This window comes from Lethenteron reissneri, chromosome 39 (genome assembly GCF_015708825.2).
Source record: "Lethenteron reissneri isolate LAM-NWPU_2019-01 chromosome 39, ASM1570882v1, whole genome shotgun sequence".
Classification (NCBI taxonomy): Eukaryota; Metazoa; Chordata; class Hyperoartia; order Petromyzontiformes; family Petromyzontidae; genus Lethenteron; species Lethenteron reissneri.
The window spans coordinates 11475320-11485437 of NC_083817.1; the positions used below are offsets into that span (position 1 = coordinate 11475320).

At 46.5% G+C, this 10118-nt stretch overlaps 1 protein-coding gene across 1 annotated transcript; it reads right to left on the reverse strand.

Annotated features, from left to right (window-relative positions):
• Positions 1–209: 209 nt before the first annotated feature.
• LOC133352009 (potassium voltage-gated channel subfamily V member 2-like) lies at positions 210–6739 on the reverse strand. The gene is made up of 4 exons (XM_061567705.1): positions 6074–6739; positions 2645–3169; positions 1627–1752; positions 210–493 (listed from the first exon to the last, which is right to left on the reverse strand). The coding sequence occupies exons 1-4, from the start codon at positions 6692–6694 to the stop codon at positions 224–226; spliced, it is 1542 nt and encodes a 513-aa protein (XP_061423689.1). The 5' UTR covers positions 6695–6739; the 3' UTR covers positions 210–223.
• Positions 6740–10118: the final 3379 nt, after the last annotated feature.

Consider the following 10118-nt stretch of genomic DNA (forward strand, 5'->3'; position numbering starts at 1 on the left):
AAATTATGGGCAGCTCCCCAACGTCAGGTCAGAACAGAACACGGTCGGGGATTTCATTGTCAATCTTGTCGAGGCAGCATAAAGCTCGTGAAAACAGCATTGTGTGGATCGGCGTTGGAAGACGGCAATGCAATTTTTTAATGTGTACTTTGTAAAAAAAAAAATCTGTGCAACTGAGTAAGATTGCACTTCTTGAATTAGTTTGCAGGACGGCGCAGTTGAATCAATTGCCGTGGCCATGCACACCATCCGCATTGTTGAGGATATGAGTGATCTTGCGCCAGACCCGTCGCTTCAAGTCAATCTTGCCCCGCTGCTTGACCCGGTACTCTTGCATCTTGAGCTTGGCGTAGTAGTCGGAGAACTTGTTGAAGAGGATTGAGATGGGCAGGCCGTTGAGGATGATGCCGAAGGAGATACAGCCAAAAGCGAAGAACTGGCCCAGGAATGACTCGGGGTACATGTCCCCGTAACCCACCGTGGAGATGGCCACCTGCATGTGCCACGTTCACACCGACGCATCCCTTTTCAGTTTAGGTATCCACTGCCTGCGCACCAACAGTGCTCCACAGAAAGAACATCCTGGGTTTGATTCCCAACTCGGGCACCTTTCCGTGTGTGGCTTTTTTATGTCATTGCAATACGTTTATCTTCACTTCTTATAATAGTTCACCCAGACAGTCTCTTGTAAAGGAGCACCTCGTCTGTGAGGGTGTCCAGTGTGTCAATTGAAACAGAACAATGTACAGAAACCTTTCAAATCGATACAGGAATATATGCTGTCTTAACAGAGTTGATTTTAGCTGTACAGTAAACCTGTCAAAGCCGGATTAATCAGGGTATGAGCTTTTCCAGTTATGTTGGATGTCTGGCATACTGTAACATTTTAAACGATACATAATTACTCAATTGAAAATGTATTGACATTCAATTAACGCCCATCATATTTAATTAATAGTCAATAATATAATTACAATTGACGTAACATTGCGCATCTTTCCATCATTTTAACGCAGAGGTGAAAGGCTGAGGATCACTGGCTGTGGCCAAAATGTTCTAACTGGTTTGAAAAATGAAAATACATTTCATTCATTCGCAAAAGAAAGCAAATGCACACAAATAAGAGACAGCAGCAGCAGAGCGTGCGAACGAGACGTCCAAGGACACCGCGTTCCCAGAATTAGCGCAAGGGCATGGGGGGAGGGGTAGTGGGGGGAGGGGTAGTGGAGCAAGTTGGGAAAAGAGGAGGGGGCTATCTGCAGTTTATAATCTCTGATATGAGGTAGAACATTATTTGATGATGCTGTGATAGCAGTGGTGCGCGAGCAGAAACATGAAAAATAACCTCAACTCATTCGTCAATAACATTGTGGCCTTAAAACGAAACATGCATAATAAACGACGTTTCGGGCAATGGCTCTTCATATCACATTATGTGCTATGAAGGCCACCGTAGTATTGACGATGTGTTGAATTTATGTGACAGGTAAATATTGTTAAGGCTTTTTTGTTCCATTGTTCTTTGTTCACGAGTGGGGCACGTGCGCCCTGGGGGGAGGGGCGGGAAGGGGTTGGGGCGAGGGTGGCTAGCGGGGGGAGTGGGGCTAGCGGGGAGAGTGGGCCTACCGTGGCCCACCACCAGGCGTGCGGGATGCTCGTGAAGTTGGTGCCCTGCACGTCGTGCTCCACCGAGTAGACGAGCGCCGAGAAGGTGAAGATGCCCATCGCAATGAACAGGAAGAGGCATCCCACCTGTGGAGCAATGGTAAAGGTGCAGCCCTGCAGATGCTTGCTCGCGCCACCGCAAGAGATATCTCTAGACAGCTCCTCTAATAGGGAACCAACGCTCTGTATATTAACGTATTATCAGCAAACTAATGTGTATTTACATGTGGAAGGAAATCAGAGCACCCGGAGAAAACCCATTGCACGCGAGGGGGAAACACTGTCCCATACAGGCACAGCAAGTGCGGGCCACATTTTGTTGTACCGTTTTTTCCTGGAAAGCCAGGGTATGGCACCTCGACGCCAATAAGAAGGGAGTTTCACAACATTTGTGCGCTCTATCAACCCTCACCTCCACAAACCTGGATTACAGGCGCATTCCACCACCGCCCAGCTCTACATTGTATTTGGCCTCTTCTTCCATGTTGGTCAGACGTTTTAGAAGAGATGAGAGTACTCACACTTTACTCCACCACACAAGACCTGCCTAACTGCGGTGTACCGATGTCTGCTACTTTGTGGACAGAATCTAGGGATTTAATCAACGTACACCATTTTTTCAACTGCTGTGCTGGGAGATTGAACTTGCAACCATTGGATTGCAAGTCCAGTGTACGAACCATTGCATAGTGGTAACACATCAATCTTTCACAACAAGGTTCTGTGTGTTATTCCCGACTTGGGCGCCTTTCTGTGTGGAGTGTGCATGCTCTCCCCCTGTCCAATATGGGTTTCCTCCGGTAGCAAAAAACACGCCACACAATGTAGCTGGTCTTGGCGAAAAAAAAATCCAAATGCTAAAATCTTTACTCACAAAGTTACTCTATTGATATTACATGTGGGCAACATCGCCCCCGACTGCGAAAAAACCCGACAAAGAAACTTGAGACCCAGTCAGCAAATCTTTCCTGTGTCGCACCTGCTGGTAGCACTTGCGCAGCGTAAAACCGAAGGCGCGCAGCCCCGTGGAGTGCCGGGCGAGCTTGAGGATGCGGAGGATCCGCATGAGCCTCATGATCCTCATCACCTGCCCCAGCTTGCCGACGCCGTCCACCGCCTGCACCTCGCCATCATACGTGTGGTCCCCCTCGGCCACGAGCTCTTCGGACATTAAGTGGATGTAGAAGGGCAGGATGGCGATGAGATCGAGGCCGTTGCTCACCGCCTTGAGGAAGCCCCGGATGTCAGGGGTGGAGATCAGCCGTAGGAGGTACTCAAGCGTGAAGAACCCGATGCATATGGTCTCCAGAATCTCCAGGGAGGTCTTCTCCCCTTTGCTCGGCTTCTTGGAGTGCATTTCCTCCACCGTGTTGAGGCTCATGCCCACGATAGAGATGAGCACGAAGAGGCTGGAGGCCACCGCCATGATCTTGGCAAGGATGGACGAGAAAGGGTCCTCCATGAAATGCCACACGATGCGTCTTTGTCGCCCAAAGCACATGTCCTGGAAGTGGTAAAACAAGGAAGAAAAAAATGCACGCAGACGCAAGGATTCTGGAAACTTAAGAACACAAGTTAGTCCTCGTGGATGTTTAATTACCGATAGTAGCGTTACCTCTCAAACTACACAATTAGATGATGGCGCACAGCCATTGGATGACAAGGGTTATCGTTTCAGTGCTAGTTATTTGTCACTGTTCTGAGAAAATCCTTTCATACATTCATTTGGTTTTCTGTAGGGCAACTCTATTAGCAACACGACATTATACAAAACGTATTTATATTTAGTCATCTTTGTAACAATTCTCATCATCATTGCCCCTTGTTAAAGATGGGACAGAGCAAATGCAATAACACTTTCAACCTTAGTTGGAGAGAGTGAACAACAAAGACCGTGTTAGTTTGCATTTTAATTCATTTAACTTAAACTGGGCATTTGGTGCTGTGAGCGGTTAACATAATGTCAAATTTAAATGATATGTCAAGCGCTGTCTAATAGAATAAAATATTCATGTGGGTAACGTAATGAATGTGGGAGCGGTTAAGCGCACAGAGCTATGAAGTTAGCAGTTTCCTGCCACGGCTTACATCGGTGGCGAGTGCTATCTGAATGGTTCCTGGGTACCCCCCCTTCACCAACTCACACGGACCAGCGTGGTGAAGTGTGGACAAAGAACCCCTCCAATAAAACAACTCGGCATGGGGAGGTCTTTGTCCAGCACTTGATTGACAAAGGGCTGGAAATGTATATAACTTTTTTTAATTGTGAAGATTGATAAAGATCAATATGTCATCGTGGCCAAAGCCATGGATATCACCACCACAGCTCACCAGTGCTCTGTCTTCTCTGCCAGATATAGAATGCATACCATCGCCGAGATTACTTCCTGCTGTACATTTCACAACTTTGTGTCAAGTGTCTGTACATGTGGATGTTTTGTATGTCCTAGGTCACACACATGCATTTAGGGTTGCCACTTGTCCTGGGTTTTCCAGGATTTTCCTCTGGTTGGAGGTAGCTGTCCTGGGAAATCGATAAATCTTCCCAGGACATTAAAAGTCCCGGGTATTGTTAGTTGCATAATAACAATAAATGCACTGCTCAAGACGGTGCATTTATTGTGTAGTTCTCTCCTCTGCCTTGATGAGATTATTTCCTATTCCCATTCTCTATCTCAGGTGGCAATCCTACGTGTAGTGTATGGTAATCGGTGCATTATGCTTACGCTCGCAGCAACCAGAGCTAAATCCACACGTAAAAAGTGTTAGTTGGTGTTTAATTCTGGTCTAGACCTCACTCAGATGCCGGTCTAATATGGAAGTTGGTTCTTTGAAACCATCATGTACTCTTGGCAGCTCTCACCGCTTTATTGTGTGCCAACGTAGTGGCCTAGCTGTCGAGTGTGCAGGCGGTGCAACTGCACAGGGGTCATCGGGTCAGGGGGGCAGGCACCGGGCTAGATAGAGGCAAGGTGGACAGGAGCCCGTGCCAACCGAAGCTACCCCACTAATGCCACAATGGTCTTAGTCGGCACTTGCTAACAGCGGCTGTGCTGACAGTCTATATGGTTAGACAAGTGTGAATGCAACAAGAATAATTATCGTTCATACGTCCTGGTGGAGATCTCCCCACTGTAGATATTCGTGGGATTTGTTTTGTTTACCATACTTGGCAACGCTGATGAGTGCTGGTTGGTTCGGAGAGAGGAGCAGGACTGGTTCAGATATCACTCGCCACCGATGCTTACTGTGGCTGGGGATCAACCCGAGGACACTGGCTTCGTAGTGCAGTGCGCTCAGGTCTCCATCACCCCTCCCCCTTTGTAAACAAGTACACAGCCCGTTGTCAATCGACTGCTGGATAAAGGCCTGGTAATATTGTGCGGATCATCGGTATTGTATTGACCATACTTCACCACGTTTGTTCGGTGCAGTTTGAGCATAGTTGCGAGCATAGAAGTGAAGTACAACAATGTATTTGCCGCAAAGCCCTCCGCTGCCCATAATATAGCTGCGGGCCCTATAACACCTCGTTAGGTACGGTGAGCGCCCATCCAAAATGCTATTTAGGCTCAATCCGGCTTAGCTCCCGATCTGACAAGATCCGGTGTATTCTGGGATACATTTGATCATCGACCCCTTGTCAACAATGTCCACTGTACGCAAACGGACTCGAGTCTATGTTTTGTCTCGAGAACGTTTAGATTATAGGAGCCCCTTATCTGAAATCAACTAAGGCAGAGCCCTGCCAATAATTCTTACCATACCCAAACGTCAGGCCACCTCCTTGTCACGCTTCTATTGCTATCACGTTCATGGTTCCCGTGAACTCCACTTTGATCTCTCCACCAATGTTGATGTGAACTCGGTCCATCAGACTGTTTCCTCCGATCCAGTTTGTGCTACCACAACACTGCAGGTCCCAATACTTTATTAATAGTATTAATAGTCATTAAGAGGAATAATGTTTTTTAATAATTTACCCATTTCAAGTTGTGAATGAAAATGTTTCCTCGCCGAACCTCACGCCCCTTCCTTCCTCGGCCGATCTACGGTTGCAGCAATACCTGTCACATGACTAATGTTGTTTACTTGTTTTAACATTTACCCAATCAGGCGCTATACAAGCTGCCATTGGTATTGTTGTACGCTCCTGAACCTTCCTGAAAGACAAAGGCTGCTGCACACCACGATTCATGCCACCTCAGTTTAATCACTCAAGACATGGGAATGATCGGTCGTCAACGTTGTGTGAACACAAAGTTCGATTTGCAATAACCACAGACACTTTGGTCTCGCGACTGTGTTCGTGACTTGCGACCATCAATGCATCGACACCATGAAACCAAAGCTGTACATTGTATTGCAGGACTTTAGCAATGGTAGCAACGTCACTTGCTCTCCTCACCTGGAAGTGCTCTTCCTTCGTCTCGGTCACAAACTCGTTCTCCAGCTCCTGCTGCACCTTCAGGTTGTCCTCCATCTCGCTCTGGCGCTCCTCGAACACGATGCGACAGCAGTGGTTTGTGTGACGCACCTGCAGCCCCCAGTATTGGATCTCCTCCACGTAGTTGATTGGGCACAGCTCGTCGCTTACCCACAGCACGCCCGTGCGGTAGTAGGTGAACACGAGGCGGAACACCTCGGGGTCGCGGTCAAAGAAGTACTCGCGGGTGGCCGACGCGTAGTCGTCGCAGACGTCCATGCGCTCCGAGGAGCTCAGCTCCGGCTTGGCGAGGCGGCCGAGCCGTGTCTTCGGGTGGCGCGCGAGGACGCAGCGCGCGATCCTGAACTTGGTGCCGCCGATGTTGAGGTGCAGGATGGGCTCGCCCTGCGTGACGAGGGTGGGCCCGCAGTGGGGAGACGACAGCGAGGCCGACGGAATGTTGTTCAAGGAGCTCCAGGCGCGCATGCAGTGCGAGCGCGCCTGGCACGGCGTCTCGTTCATCGCCGCGTCGGCTGTGGTGGCACGCCGGAGTACATTTCTCCGCGTCGACGTGGTCATCCCCTTGCCCGAAGACCAAGCCATTGTCGTGCCCTGTTGCCGCTGTTTCGGTGTCCTTGGGGTATGTCAAAGAAAATCTCAAACCCAACGGAACTCAAACAGCAGAGATTTAAAGGAATTATGGCATTGTATAGTCTGCTTGGAAGGACTCGGTTAGGAATTGCACACGCGTGTGGAATCAAATGTGTTAACGCAGCAAAGTTAGTGGACAACGGGCTGCACATTTACATGGGACGCATTGCGTTTCGTCTTCTAATCGCTCATCTTGCTCGGCAAACTGAATGAAATAATCAAAGGATTTCCAGCACAAGTGTGTTTTACCACACAGGCCACGTGGACGATGATTACACGGATTAATCGGCCTAAAAGCATTTATCCAGCTGGACTCCTCCGTTAGCCTCATTACCTATTTTAAGGCAGCGCTAGATTAAGAATGTTCTTCCATGACCATATGCCCAAATACTTTAGAGCGGCAAATTGGGAGATTTAAAAACGTGTTGTGGTGGTGTGCTTTGCTTGGTTTTCGTGGCGCAGGGATCCTTGGATATCGCTGAAAAAAATTTGTTTTGACTTTACTTGAAACACTGGTCGAGCGATAGTGTTCATGGACAAAATTAGAAAGCAATGCGTGCTTCGCATCTCCCATGTAAGTGATTAAACATAATTTTGTACACATTTGGCGCAGCCCTTTTGGGGTGCATATAAACATGTGAACCTAGCAAATAGAATACACTGGATTCCCAACGCGTGTTGTTAATGCGCTCTTAAAATACGATTGAGCGAGGGTAGTTCCCCCTCGTCCCAACAATTTATCATGCGCTAGCTGGAGTGCTTGCCAACTGGTTCAGGTGAAGCTTTCCAATGGTTACAGCGCACGGCAAAGGGTGGCTTTACAAAATTACTTTCATTTCATATTAAAGGCGGCCGGGTGATTTTAGGATCAGAGCAGAGCCAGTACCAGAGTTCCTGGGTTTGAATCTGCGCTTCAGCCCCCCCCCCCCCCCCCCCCGTGGTAAGAGAAGTTTAGTTTATGCCACCAATTTCGTTTTGCACCAAGTAGGCTACTTCAAAGGCAATACCGTAATAATACCTTCTGCAGAGTGTTCTCACGGGGGCGATGCATTGCATGCCATAGATCATCTTCACCCTAAATAGAATTATATTAAGACAATTTACACCGTTTACCCAGGGAAGGGCGAGTACATTTTCAGAATGGTCTGCCAAGTTGTCGCAGTAGGGGGCAACGGTGTTGCGATGCGAATAGAGTAGTTTCAGGCAATTGCTCAGCATAATGACTAACGGTAGGTTTAGCTCGAGAAACCAGGACAAAAACCAAATCAGAACTGGGGGAGATAACATACGACCCCCCCCCCCCCCCCACAGAAGGCAGTCCAGAAATCAAACCAAAGTGGGTCTTAAAGGCACGTTACTCACCGCGCCACCCTGCCAAGTTTTAAACGATTGTATTTTTACTTGATTTGAAGCCTTCGTGACTGCAGGAATTACTTTGGTTCTTTTGGTAAAGTCACGTGGAAAGAAAAAGAATTAGAGTACGACGTTAATTGCAAAAAGCAACCGTCATCAGGTAGAACTAAAGTGTGTTTTGTGTCGCTCAAATTTAGTTATACCTGACGGTTGCGTGTTGCAATCGAAACGTTGTACTGTTTAATTTAGTTTTACACGGCTTGATCCATGCAGTCACGAAAGCTTCAAAAATCACGTTTGAACCACTTCTCCGTGGAGGATGCAAGTTCTGTTTGTCAAATTTAACTTAAAATTTAGCAATCTTAGGAGATCATAATCAACCAGGATACTGTTAGCTGACTGTTGCATTACCAAAATTTGCTAAATGTTTTCAAAGTCTAAAATTTACGAGGCTCTCACTAGAGCCATTCGATCTTTCCCTAGGTCGCTTCGGGGTGGATTCATTGACATGGAGCCGAGAAATTAGCAGCTGCCCCAGCAGACCCACATCTGACCAATCCCCCTCTTTAAGGCCTCGACAGAGGCATTGGGTCTGTTTGTCTCAAATTTATTTCTACTCGATGACGGTTAATTGTTGCAATCGAAACGCTGTAATTTATTTTATTTCTACACGACTACCGAAAGAACCAAAGTGGATTTTACGTTAAACGTTTTAAGCCACCATGTAAAATTCCAATCCGTTTATTTAAACCCAATTGCATGCAAGGTCAGAAGCAGACCTCTGGATGCATTTTTATATTGCAATGTTTTCAATTAGCACATTGCACGGGTGAAGTGCGCGTGTTTAAAAGTACAGGCATACCTCGGTATACGACTGCTTTGGAACGTCGAATTTTGTATACGTCGTGTTTTGACGAGAAGGGTCTTGGGATACGCATATACCCCGTTCACGACCCTCCCTTCCTCACCACCATCCTTGTAGGCCATCAACTCCTCTCAGAAAGGTAAAGCGATGTTAAATTTTATTTCAATTTATTTAGTGTATGCATTTTAGTAATAAGTAGTGTCTAAATTTTTTGTAGAACCCCATTAATGTACAATGCCATATATAAAATATCACATACTCTGGAACGGATTATTTCCCTTCCCTTTATTTCTTATGGGAAAAATTCGTTTGGTATACGTCATTCTCGGTATAAGTCCTACCTTCTGGAACGAATTAACGACGTACGGAGGTACCACTATTGGCGTTCAACGCAAGGTGTCAATGTGAATAAGTAAACCCGTAAAAACAAAGTTTTTCACTCTAAATCCTTTATATGCGTGGCGGCTAGAGTCATCTCGTCCTCTGGCTTGAGACGGCTGCCACCTATGGGTCAGATGATTGTCTGCAGTATTAAACAATTGGTAATTAAATATAATATTTTTGTCCTATAAAGTGTAAAATTTTGGTAAAAAAATTCACGAACATTGTCACGCACAACGAGTCTGTGGAAAATGTCAACTCGATTGGATCATGGGAAGTGGGTTAAAAAACGACCGAAAGATTTACACGGTCGCAAGCAAGCACGCAAGCTAACTTAATATAAAGGATTTAAAAATAGAGATACTATGGTCTTTAATTGGTGCCACCATACCCAAGGCTGAGAACCCTGCCATACCACTGCAGGGGAAAGTCTAGAGGAGGCACTTGTGCTTTTGGAAGGAGCAACTTCGCAGTACAAAACTAGTTTTACTTCTCCCTCAATTAAAAAAAAGGCACTACATAGTCTTCCCAAAACATGAATCGCCCAAAACGGTTGGGTTGTTTCAATAGCTATAGCATTAACTCCCATGGAAGTAACATGTACTATATTGCAGTACTGATTTTACACCTGGATTTGGATAAGTGGTTAAAAACAAGTGGGAAAATGCCACACCACTAGGTATGTAAAGTGCAATTTGCCGTCACACAAATGTGCATGCAAGCTACAAGAGTCTTTAACAAATGCAAACTTTATTGAACGTAGAATAAAAACGTAGC